The 12,456-nt window shown below is 57.9% G+C and overlaps 1 protein-coding gene across 1 annotated transcript in view; it reads right to left on the reverse strand.

The window, feature by feature from the left end:
* The window catches only part of B4GALNT4 (beta-1,4-N-acetyl-galactosaminyl transferase 4), a 23,607-nt gene that overhangs the window by 3,694 nt on the left and 7,457 nt on the right, over positions 1 to 12,456 (reverse strand). The window contains exons 2-14 of the mRNA XM_009334067.1: positions 11,433 to 11,575; positions 8,596 to 8,706; positions 7,802 to 7,897; positions 7,389 to 7,479; positions 7,017 to 7,117; positions 6,192 to 6,259; positions 5,648 to 5,726; positions 3,800 to 3,866; positions 2,090 to 2,233; positions 1,731 to 1,840; positions 1,292 to 1,392; positions 820 to 902; positions 4 to 92 (exon numbers count right to left, since the gene is read on the reverse strand). Coding sequence (XP_009332342.1) covers positions 4 to 92; positions 820 to 902; positions 1,292 to 1,392; positions 1,731 to 1,840; positions 2,090 to 2,233; positions 3,800 to 3,866; positions 5,648 to 5,726; positions 6,192 to 6,259; positions 7,017 to 7,117; positions 7,389 to 7,479; positions 7,802 to 7,897; positions 8,596 to 8,706; positions 11,433 to 11,575 — 1,283 coding nt within the window. The remainder of the gene's footprint in view (positions 1 to 3; positions 93 to 819; positions 903 to 1,291; positions 1,393 to 1,730; positions 1,841 to 2,089; positions 2,234 to 3,799; positions 3,867 to 5,647; positions 5,727 to 6,191; positions 6,260 to 7,016; positions 7,118 to 7,388; positions 7,480 to 7,801; positions 7,898 to 8,595; positions 8,707 to 11,432; positions 11,576 to 12,456) is intronic.

Genomic DNA, 12,456 nt, shown 5'->3' on the forward strand with positions numbered 1-12,456 from the left:
TACCGGCCCAAAACTCTTCTCCTTGGCTTCAGAAGGTGGGTCTGTGGGCTCAGGGCTATCCACTCCTTCCTCCTCCTCCTCCTCCAGGAAATCTAGGGAGTAAAGGCGGAGTTAAATACCCCGAGGGTCCTGGCCGCTCGGCACAACCCCCTGCAGCGTGCTGGCCCAAGGCAAGGAGGCAAAGCTTGTCTCCAGCAAGAGATTAACCTGCGAACGGCCGCTGGGCGACAGAGACTGAGAGCTGGCGGGCACTGACTGATGCTCACCAGGGCTGGCAGCTCCAGGCTCTGCCTGTTAACCCCTCCAAACCTTAGCCACATCTTGGCACCACTCATTTCATCCGGGAGCAAAGCTAGCCTGCCAGGGCTTTACCAGGCTGCAAGTCGACAGCAAGGCAGGCTCTGAACAACCTGGCTCCTGCGGGTCCCCCTGAGCATCCCCAGATTCCGTGGACATCCCCAGACTCCACACCAGGTCTGGTCGTATCCTGCTGCCCACTGACCAGGCCAACCCAGGAGATGTGGGTACTCGGCTTCAAGAAGCAGGGAGGGCGAATCCCAACCCTAGCATCCCACTTCCCATATCCCGCAGCGCTCTGTGGCTGAGCCGAGCGGGATGCGTGACCACAGGGCACACGGGACTGCTCAGAGGCAAGCTGATCCACGCAGCCCTGCCCTCCTCGAGCCCCCCAGCATCGCTCATCCCGATGAGTTGCATCTCCGAGCGGATGGGCTGGTGGGCAAGGATGCCAGGTGCTCAGCCCCGTGCCAAGCTGCTGAGAGATGTCCAAAAAACTGCCAGTGGGGAGCAGTGACTCACTGTCTGGGTTGAGGAAGAGAAACGCTCGCTGGCGTGGATCCTCCTCCTCTTCATCCATTTTCATGTACTTATAAAAACCAAACCTGGGAGACAGAGAGGAAAGATGAGGTCCCGGAGATAAGGGAGGGGTGTACGCGCAAAGGGACGTGCTCGCACACACGCGAGCCCGCGTGTGCGTAGGGAGGAACATCCCTGGCTGCAGCGCAGGCACCCGGGCACTGCCTGGCTCCGAAGGGAGCTGGGATTCCCAAAATCCAGGAGCACTGCCAGGTCTCAAGCTGCTACATGCCCGAGAGATGGGAAAAGAGCCAGCCTGGAGGTGGCCCTTCTGTGGGGGACGGAGCTTGGCGACACATGGCTGAGGATGCATCATCTCAGCGCCGTTTCTCCAGCTCTTTGAGTGCCCTGTTGACATGAGCCCCTTCCTCCCCCTCCACGTACCATTCCCAAATACCACCCCCCCAACACTTACTTCTCCAGGTAGAGGGGGGACTCCCTGTAGAAGCACTTGTTCTCCGTCTCCATGTGAGTGAGGCGCGTGAAGTCATTGGGGTACACGAACGAGAGGTAGACCTGAGGAGACGACCACGCCGCCATCACCCTGGTGCAGAGCAGGCTCGCTCTGAGGAAGCGGGGGCCAGCAGGGCTAGGAGCCGTGGACCCAAGGCCACCGGCACAGCCCCTCAACACTGAGGTGACCCCCAAGCATCTCAAACACCCCCCAAGGCTTTTAACCCAAACCCTTTTGGGTCAAGATGGGGAAGCTCAGCCTGATCCTCCAGCGAGGGACATTTTCTCCTGGATTTTAACCAGGTGGAAACATCCCTGCCCTGGGGTGGGGGCAAAGCACTCTGCTTCGCCCTGTCCCCCATGGGAGCGTGACCCCATCCCCGTTGCAGGGAGACACTTACAAATTGCAGGCCCTGGTAGCGGGCGATGGGGAAGTCCTTCACCACGTAGGTCGGGCTGTAGGCACAGGGCACTAGCACATTCTCCACTCGGGAGGCCTCAATCGCAGGGGCTGAGGAGAAGCAGCCGCGGCTCAGCCCCAAGCCGTGCCCTACCACCCCCGTAGCCCAACCCACCTTATAGTCTGTAGCCCAAACCATCCCAACTTGCCCCCCTATAGACCCCAGCAGAGATGCCCTCCACCCAAGAGATGGGCAGAAGGTAGGAGGGATGCTCTGGGTGCCTGTGACAGCCAGGTCCTGCCTTTTTCCTTCCCCAAAACCCCACAGAGATGTGTGAGGGTCCAGTCCCAGCCACTTACTGAGGAAGAAGGTGTCCCTGGGGTCAGACTTCAGCATGTCAGCCCCGTGCTCATCTTGCTGTGCCTCCCAGAGGTAGCTCCCGCTATGGCTGGCCAAGGTCTGCGGGATGTGCTCCACGTGGTTCATCTTCAGGGACGATTCATCTGAAGAACGCGAGGACAGGGGCTGAACCCCACGGGCATATGGCATACGGAGCATTGCCCCAGGAGCATCCTCCAAGGTGGCACTTCCCAACCTCTCCATCCCTCCCATCAAGGAGGCTCGGAGGATTGTGGATTCCTCCTGCTCCGAGGGGAACAAGGGGAGCTGATGTGTTTGCACGAGGGCAAACCCAGCTCCTCCAGCCCTCTCTCACACTCACAGACCCCGTGACTAATCAGCCTAATGATTATTGCCATCAACTAACGAGCACCGAGAAGACAAGGGTACAACTGATCTCAGCCAGGCAGCCCAGCTCCGATTACAGCATCACACCACGCTCAAAGACAAGGGGTGACAATGCTTGGAGGCTTTAACTCCCAAGGACACAGGAATTAAACCGTGAATGTTCTTCCCCACAGAGGTGCAGGTAAATGCAACATGAGCTGGTTTTGCCTCCTATTCAGGGATGAGGGTGGCATGTTGTCCTTGGCTATCAACCAGCCCCCCGGAACCTCCCCGAGGGAGGTCACCTTGCTCCAGTCACCATCACCACGCTCAGAGCTGCCTGCCCTGAGCACCCAAGGGTGCTCCCTTTCCAGGCAGCCCTGCTACGGAGCTGCAGGGAAGCAGGCAGGTCCTAAAGTGAACAGGACCCCCTTTCCCGAGCCCCAAATTCTTCTGCTTGCAGCAGGGAAAGGCTCCCCAAACGCCTCCGTGCAGCTGGCTGAGGTTGGGCTGCAACCCCTGGAAAAGCCCAGAGAAAAGGAAGGAAGGAGGATGCTCTGCGTGCTGCTGGCGTCCCCCATGCCACAGGTATGGGCTCCCCACCAGTGACGTGGCTTCGCCCCGGGATGCTGCTGGGGTCTGAGGGAGCCGGGAAGCAGGAAAGAGAAGCGGAAAGAGACAGCACTGACGGATAGCGGTCAGGGAGGAATTTATTTGCACTTCATCCATCTCATGGGAACCGGCATCAATACCAGCAATACCCCTCCATCCCTCTTCTCCTCATTGATCCCCACCTGTTGCCTGTCCCCTCCTGCGCTATCGACACCTTCCAGGGCATGTTTGATGACCAGTCCTCCAGCGTATTGAGCGCTGGGGCAGGACCCATCTATCAAGTCCCTTCCTGCTGCCAGGGAAGGGGCAGGAAGCAGAAGATCTATAGATTTAATTAAACCTTGCGCCATCCATCCCTGCTTACACGACAGCTCTCCATAACTCAGGGCCAGGCCAAGGAGCCAGCCCTCCGTGGTCTCATTAGCAGGGACGAGGCTGGAGCACCAGGAGAGCTGTGTTTCCGTGGCATGCCACCTTGCATGCCATTTTTAGGAGGGTCGCAGCACGCTGCCAGCATCACCCCTACCCACCACAGCCCCCTGCCTCCTTCCTTACACCCAGCAGAAGCTCTAGGGGGGTTGAGAAGCTGAGATCTTCCCCCAGGATCTGATTTCCCAGGATCTGGTTTTCTTCCCGGGCTCTGGTGCTGTCTCTCCCCAGCTGCACCAACACGCACAGCCCCCTCAAGAGCTTGCTTGCTATGGCTGCAGGCGGACACGCGTGAGCCTTACCTGTGTACAGAGAGATGTAGGAGGAGTCGATCACTTCGAACTTCAAGCTGGGGAGGAAAACTCGCCACTAGGAAAAAATAAAAGGAGATGGAGAATGAGTGGGGGGGGTGGCAGGGGTTCAGGATGCAGCTGCCCAACCCCAGGCACCCTAGGGTGGGTCCTCCCCCATCCTCAGCTCCCAGAAACTTGCCTGCACTGATCCCAGCCCTGACCCTGCAGGAGAGAAACAAGGGAGAGGACTGATCCTGCCCCAGCACAGACCCAGGCCCATCTCCTGCCTTTACCCCAGGTGATTTGGGATTAGCAGGCATCCCCTGCATGGTCAGAGAGGGGAAGGCTCCCGGAGGTAGGACACAGGCTCATGCTGCTTCCCTGTCGGGACTGCCACATGGCCACCTGTGGTCCTCCGGGCCAGGCAGGCCAGATTCAGCCCCGCATCACCAGAAGCATCGATAACATCATGGGAGGCAGCACAGCCACATGTCCTGCCTCGCAGGGGAGGGACGATGCTGGGGCACGGGGCAGCTTCTCCACACGCCCCGCTTCAACCCTGGGGAACAGAGCAGGGAGGCCACGGCACCCATCAAGGACCAGAGCCAAAGCCATCATGCACCGAGACCTACAACGCCTCCTCTCCTTCCTGCGCCCTGCTCCGGTGCTGCGTGAAGGCACATTAACAGCAGACAAGTTTGCGTTGACTTAAAGAGGGTCTTCACAGCTGCCTGCGCTGATTTAACTATGTGTATTTTAAAAGCATGTCGAGCCTTTGTCCAGACAAGCCCTTAAATACCCACAGGGAGAGATGCATTAGGGTCCTGGTTTTTTGTTGTTTCTTTCTGAACATCTGAAAGGCTTCCCTCCCTCCAGCAAAAAAATGTCTCCCCCATCTATTTGTTTTTCACAGCAGAAATGCAGATCTTATCAGGATGGACCGAGATGGAGCCCTGGGAGGGCGAGGTTGAGCGACGGGGAGGAGGGAGCCAGCGAGGAAGGGGTGTTGTCAGCCTCTCTGATGCTTTGCTGGCACAAGTTTGACTCCAGTGATTAATGACTGCTTGGGAGAAAGGAAACCTTTGCTAACGAGCCAACATATTCCCCTCCCAAAGACAGCCTGAGCTCCCAACACACACTCCAGGCTTTGCCAGGGTTGTGCAGCCAAGGCAGACAAGTTCAGATTTGAAACTCATGGTATCTCTACGGAAGAGAAATAAAAAGGGACCTGCTCCATCATCTCGGCCATCTCTCCCACCACTGACCCTGGGACACAAGCCAGCAAGATGGGCTGCCACTCACAGATGGTGTCCTGGGACCTGCCTGCTCTGACCTTACACGGTCTGGGCTCTCCTTGCCCATGGCAATGGGCTCCTCAGAGAAGCAGCCCATGGGGGACCTTTCTGCCTCTGCCAGTCCTCCTGCAGAAGGTCAAAGAGAAAGGAGAAGGGATGGGACTGGCCACACAGAACTGGGTGTCCCAGCGCCACTGGAGCCTGGAGCGAAGGGGCTGCTCCGTTAGCATCCATTACGGGAGCACATCAGCAAGGCAGGAGCACAAGCGAGGGATGGCAGCGTCTTTAGCTCCCGAAAGGCCAGCAGCACAAAAGGATCGGATGAGCACGGAGAAAAGCAGCCCGTGCCAGGCGTCCTGCGCAGGAATAGCCCAGGGAGATGAGAAGATGAGCCCCAGCTCTGTCAAAGTGACTCTGACTCGTCGCTGAGCCGCTGGCAGCCATGGGAAATCGTGGCTTTGCTCCAGGATAAAGTGTTTTAATGCACGCTGGGAAAAGCCCTGGCATCAGCTCTTGACAGGACAAGCCTTGAAAGGAGCACAGGGTGGGGACATTTACTCACGCCAACTTCCACGTGGTCTGAACCTCGGTCGTCTTGTTTGTGGAGCAGCTCGAAGTAGTAGCGTCTGGAGGACATGAGGCTGCACAAGAAGGGAAGAAGCCAGTTAGAAAACATTGCTGAGCTGACTGCTACCACTGCCGGTGCGATGGGAGCTCTCCCACTAGAGGAGCCATCTCAGGAAACTGCCTCTGTCTTGCTCACATGTGGCTAAACCTTCCTGGGGCAAGGAGACAGGCAGCGTGATGTGGGTATCTGCTCCTCCATCCCACTGCTGAGAAGCTTCATGAGATCGGGGGGATCCCCCGTCCCCATGTCATCATCTGCAGCAGTGGCTGCAGCTCCCAACATCTTCAAGCCATGGGCCTGGGGGCATGGTTGGTTGAGCTCCTGTCCAGCCCAGACCCCACATGCCTTTTGGGAAGAGACCATGGCCGGGGTCTCCTCCTGGGGAGGAGGAACTGGTCAGAGTCAGCTTGGAACCAACAGCTCCATCTCCCCAACTCCATCCACCCGGAATGTGCAGCAGGAGCAAGGACACACTTACCGTAAAGGCTTGGAGACTTGCGAGCTGAATTTGGTGAACTCTCCCGGCGCCGTCCACTCAGTGCCCAGCTGGAGGAAGGAAGAAGGAGCGTGTGAGAGCACCGGGGACACGACGGGCCAAGCAGGCACGAGGCCCAAACCCCACCGGGCTGTGAGAATCTCTCCTCCACCTCCATCGGGCACTATGCCATGCTGCAGAACAGCTCTTCAGGCAGGAGGATATCCCAGGAGTTCTATCCCAGGGCCTGCTTGTCCCCAGCTGGTGGCACTCCAGCCACAAGAACTTGTCACCAGCCAACAGTACTAAGATCCCAAAAATGATGGGTGCAATGACGGACCACAGGGTTTCCAGTTACAGGAGTTAACGCCAAGAAAATCCAGGAGCAAATATTAAATCTGGGACATAAGCTGGTCTTTGGTAGCTACAACTAGGATGGGACCAAGGGGCAGATGGTCCTTCAGAAGCCAACCCAGGCCTGGCCAGGGGCAGAGATGGGACCAGGCTGAAATAGCCCGGCATTTCCTAAGGGGGCAAAGAAGCAGGTGAGCTGCCTCCGGCAAAGTCACGCACGGACCCTGCACGCTCCCTTTAAGAGCTGCTGCAGCAGAGGCACTTGTAGAAGGGAGAATTTGTGGTGGCTGAAGAGCGCCCATGGGTTTGAAACATCGTTAATTGAGTGCTAGAGACCCCCAAAAGGCACTCAGGATGGTTATCAGCATACTGGGAGCGAGGAGCAAGGCACCCCGAGGGAGCAGACGCCCTCGGTGGGAGCTCGAGCATCCCTGGTGCAGGGAAAGGCAGAGGGTCGAGGATGACGGCGCGTACCTTGCCCACGAATGCAGCCAGCCGGGAGTTGGACGGACTCTCATCAGAGCTGAGCCAGAACTCCGAATTGTCATCCGATGCCACAGAAAACTGGAAATCCCCTGGGGAGAGCAAAGGAGAGGGTCACCACAGCGGGATACAGCAGATGGACAGAGGTGATGGGGTCTCCCCAGACCCCACATCGTGGCTCTGTCCTGGATGGGATCGGGGCTTCGTCTCCCTTCGAAGCAACTATGGAGCTCCTGCCTGGGACCCAGGGGTTTGGGGACAGTCTCTAGGAGCCCTTCTGTCCTCGTGTGGCCCAAGAAGCGGGAAGGAGGCAGCTTCTCCACATTGCTGCAGGGAGAGAAGAAGCCAAGCTCCATCACTCACCATCCTTGAAGGGGTGGATGTAGCCAAAAATCCTCAGCCCGTAGTTCTTCCACTTGGGTGACACAGCCAGCTTTTTCACTGTGGTGCGGGTCTGCGGAGGAGAGACAGAGACATGAAAGCATGAAGAGTTCATGCCCAGGCTCATGCCTGGCACCAACATCACCCTGCCCACCTCCTCCTTGTTATCCTGGCGTCCCGTGCCCTTGGCACCAGAGGGGACATGGAGGTCCCATCACCACCCACCTCTCCCTCCATCCCTGCTCTGCTGGGAATTACCTGCCCCAAACCAAACCCAAAAGCCTGCAAGCAAAGGTCTTGAGGACCAAGCCCACAGCCAGCGGAGATCCAGCAGCATCCAGAGAGGGATAAGCGGACCCTCCCTCCGACCCACCGCCATCAGGCCCAGGACTCACATGGGGAAAGAGCGGAAAATGGAGGTTCTTCCTCAGGTGCCTCACGGCCCCTCCACACCAGTCTTCGAAGACGTGCAAGTTTGCCTTCCCTTTGTACTGCGGGACGAGAGAGGCAGATGAGCAGGGTGTCCTCCTCACATCCCCCCTCACCTCCCAAGGACAGCATTAGGGCAGGCTGAAACGGGCATGTCAAGCCCTAGGGGTGTCACCTGCCCAGCCTCAGCTCTTCTGCAGTGACACTGAGGAAAGGCTGAGCTCCCATCCCTGTGCCAGCCCCAGGGTCACGACACCAGCCCCCAGGAGATAACCCTCCTCCTGCTGCTGCTCCTTTGGTTCCCAAGCACATTTGGACAAGGGATGTTTGTCTGGATATGGCACCAAAGGCCCAACCCCATCCTCCACCCACCCCCAGCATCCATCCCACCAGCATGCAGCCAGCACCAGGAGGCGGGCACAGCATGGACCCATCTGGAGAAGACATGCAGCAAGATGCCCCCTTGCACACCCACGCGTGGGGGCACAGCCTGACGAGGGAGCTGATGCACACCCACAACACGCACCCGCCGGCTCCTCGCACACAGGCAAGGAGCTCATCCTCATGGACACCACATTGACTGCGGGACCAGACAGAGCCCCCGGGCCAGGCTGGGTGATGGAGACCAGGAAGGAGGATGGCTGGAGATGACTTTGAAGCCTGGCACGCTGGGGAGACATGGGCTGCAGGCTCCCCAGCGAGGGGCTGGGTGGACCTCCTCCTCCACCATCACACCCTTTGCTGCTCCCTGCCCGCTTACCTGCTCGTTCCAGGGCAAAGCCTGCTTGGTCAGGTTGAGTTTGGGGTGTGTGGTGGCTCGGTTGGACCGTTGGTCTCTGGAAAACCAGCCGTCCAAGTCCTGCCCATCGTTCTGCCAAGGAAGCAGGAGGGAGAGATGAGAGATGGGGGGATTGGGGCCAGCCCGGCTGTGCTTGCAGGACGTCTCCCTAGATCTAAACATCTCATTTTGGATGTCAAGCATTGCCAAACCAATGCGAAAGCTTTCAAGCTAATGGCAAAGGAAAGCAGGGACAGGAGGAGGCAAAAAAATATTGGCAAGGTGTCCTAGGGAGCAGAGTTTCAAAATGTTCCAGCTAAACTTGTTTCCCTTCCTCTGCCAAGGAGAGAAACTTCTCCCAAACAGTGAGTTTTCTGTTCATCCAAAATATTTGCCTGGTCTGATGGGCTACTGGAAACAGAGTATTTTGGGCTCCGTCTCCAAAAGAGCAAAAGCAATCTCTACATCTGCTCATGGGTGGAGGAAGTGGGATGCTTCTCTGCTCCCCCTCTTCCTTTAGAAGGGATTAGGTTAATCCAATTGCTTGTGTCTTGTAACTTAGAGAGATTAGGTGAGCATTCATGTGCCCCCAGCTTGCCGAAAAGGTGATGGGTGGCAAGGAAGAGCCAGGCGTTACTGGAGCCCGCCCAGAGCATCCTCCTCTTCTACCACGTTGGCAGCCACAGGCTGAGCCGGAGCGAGCCCGTGCCACCCCCGTGGGCATTGCCCCAACTCTCTGCCATCACATCCCAGGGAGCGCAGGCAGAGGAGGGACATGGGGAAGGAAGAGCCACCAACCCTCTCCAAAGCGACCACCAACCCGCCACTCTGTCCCTTGCTTGGGGTGATGGGAAGCTGTGCCTGTCACACGGGGACCTGGCTGGTGTCACAGCCCATCGTCACACTGGTGACGCCTGCCCTCAGCACCAGCCCTCTCCGGGGATGGGACCGAGGGGGGCATGGATGGCCCTGCCACCTGTCCCAGCAGGATTCACAGTCATCGTCCCCCATGGCCTCAGCCAGGCAAGGAGGGACCGTGCCACCCCCCGAAGAGCAGAGCCGACCCTCTCCGAAAGCAGAGCCCGGCCCCAAGCCCAGGCAAGAACAACCACAGCATCGACAAAGCACAGCCCATTAGGATGCACAGTGCCAAAGAAATAATTAGCAAACTTTGCCTAAACAACTCATTAGCATCCCGGAGGAGGGGAGCAGTGCCCTTGAAAGACGTGATTAGGGACGTGGCATAACTGTGCCGTGCTTGTTGGAAGGATTCATCCTCCTCCCGGGGAAAGCCGAGATGCAATTCCCGCTGTCCCTCTCTGTCCTCACCCAGCACCAGCCCGTGCTTTCTCCGGGCACCTCATTTTCTTCCTTTGTCCGTCTGTCCCTTATTTCTGAGGAGCTGGGAGAGATCAGAGCAGCGGTCATCCTTTCTCGCCCATCCCCTGCCAGCCAGCCAGGTGCAATCAGCCTCTTCTCCATCCATATTTCTCACCACTTAATTGCTGCCTAGCCCAAAGCCGGCTCTCCTTTCTGGCACGTGGCTCTCCACCCCCAGCACCGGGAAAAACCTCTCTGTCCCTCTGTGGAGAGGGACCAGGACAGGTCTCCATCCCTCCATCCCTCGGGTGAGACGTGGAGAGAACAAGCCACCAGCATCCCTGTCCTGCCCCAAAGATAAAGGACCAGCTGTGCTGACAGCAAGATCCACGGTTGGGAGCTCACCAGGAGGAAAGTTTTCCATCTCCTTTTTTGAAGCAGCATTTTTTTGCTCTGGTTTGCAGAGTCCTTTCGAGCAGGCTGTTTGCTTTCAAACTGAAGTGAACTTTTCCCCTGCCTGCCCCAACAGAGGGGACTATTCACAGCCCAGCTCCCCGCAGCTGGAAACGGGGGGTGGGTTATTTGCTGAAGGTGGGCTGGGCTTTTAATTGCAGAGCCAGTGATGCTGTAGATGTCCAGCAGCTGTGAAAGACACCGAGCAGGGCTAGGCATAAAGCGATGGGCACCAAGAGGGCTCTGGCTGCAGGGACGGGACTCGATGCTTTCTCCTCCCTCCAGACAATGAAACACTCACCCGTGCTCAAAGTACCATGGCTTGGGAATAGCCCAAGCAATGCCCACCCCGATGGCAACTCGCTGTCATGGGGACTTGCAGCAGTTTGGCAGTGACCTGCTGTTGGGATGGGGCAGGGGAGACCACGTGGCTTCCCTCTCCCACCATCCCACCGGCCTGCCCTGCTCCGAAGCCTCTTGGTGACAACAGGTTGAACAGGGGACAGCAGGGTGTTGAACAAGGGCTTGGTGACAAGTTGAACAGAGGACAGCAGGGTGTCCTCGTGGCTACGATGCCAAGTGTGTCCTGGGTTGTTAGCAAGGAGAGATCCTCTCTCCAGTTTCTGCTTGGAGACCCCACCTGGGGTATACCGGGTCCAGTTTGGGGCTCTCCAGTCTAGGACGGACAAGCGGAGGTTAGCAAGATGGAGCAGAGGACACAGGAGAAGGTGGCTTTGCCCAGCAAAGCAGGACCTTATTGCCATTGACAGCTACGCAAGAGAGGGGTGCAGAGAAGATGATGCCAGACTCTTCTCAGAGGAGCACAGCGACAAGGCAAGAGGCATAAGGCGCAACACTAGAAGTTTCAGTGGGATATTAGGGATTTTTTTTTATCCACCATGAGGGTTGCTGAGCAGAACCAGAGAGGCTGTGCCCTCTCCATCCTTGGATCTACTCTGTTGGACAAGGCTTGGAGCACCCTGCTCTAGTTGGCCGTGTGTTGGGTAGGGGACTCGGACCAGCAACCTCCACAGGTCCCTTCCCACCTGACCACGCTCCGGCTCTCTGATTACCATGGGCTCCTCCTCGCGGCTCTCGCTGGAGTCCTCGGCTTTCCTCCGCCATGCCGATGCCTGGGCTGCTGCCGGCCGCCGGCCAGGATCAGTCACCTCCCCCAGCCTCTCGCCATCTGCGAGGGGAGCAGAAGAAGAAGGAGGAATGAGACCACAGCCACCTCCTCCCCATCCCAACACCGCTCCTCTTTTGGGGACACCCCCTCACCCCAGCATGGGGAAGGGCAGGCGCTGCCATCGCCGCTGCTCCCAGCGGGGAGGTCTGGCTGCGATTCCCCTCATTACATTTGTACTAAGCAGCTTGCAGCAGCTCATCAGCATCAGGTTTATTTACACCCCCCGCAGTCCAGTTCGTGGCCCTTTACGTCAGGGACGGCTGGGGTAAGCTCCCGTGGGATCTCACTCCACATCCATCCTTGGCGACGCATCCCTGCTCCCCTGCCCCTCCGGTCCCTGGCTCTCCCAGAGCATCCCACGGCTCTACCCAGAGCACACCAGCTCCAAGCCCCCCCAGACATATTCTCCCCAAACCCATCTTCCCACCCCCCAACACCACGCTAAAGGCACCATCGCGAAGACTTTGCTAACAGCGCCGTCGCAGATGACTTCGTTACCGTGTGCTGCATTAATTATTCCCAACCTACGGACTCCCCTCTGCAGCTCACACCCATCTTCCTCGGGCTCCGAAGGGAGGGTTTATTTTAAACCGCCCTCGCTTCCCAGCATTAAAATAACTGACTTCCCCCAAAATAATAGTGCAGACTTGGAAAATGTATTAGTTATTGGGGGGGCAGGGCACATCCCCTTTCTCTGCCACAGCAGATGGGTGCCTCTGAATTTTTTAGACAGGCACCCCAAAACCAGGGTCAGATGGAGGGAGGTGATGCAGCGGCTCCTCCGCTGCCGCGGTTTGACTGTCACTTCTGGCATCCGTGTTTCAAACTGGCGTCAAGGGAAGCTCAACGCGATGCTCAGAGAGGCAGGTGTCTAAGAGCCT

This window comes from Pygoscelis adeliae, unplaced genomic scaffold (assembly GCF_000699105.1).
Source record: "Pygoscelis adeliae isolate BGI_AS28 unplaced genomic scaffold, ASM69910v1 Scaffold420, whole genome shotgun sequence".
In the NCBI taxonomy this organism is placed as follows: domain Eukaryota; kingdom Metazoa; phylum Chordata; class Aves; order Sphenisciformes; family Spheniscidae; genus Pygoscelis; species Pygoscelis adeliae.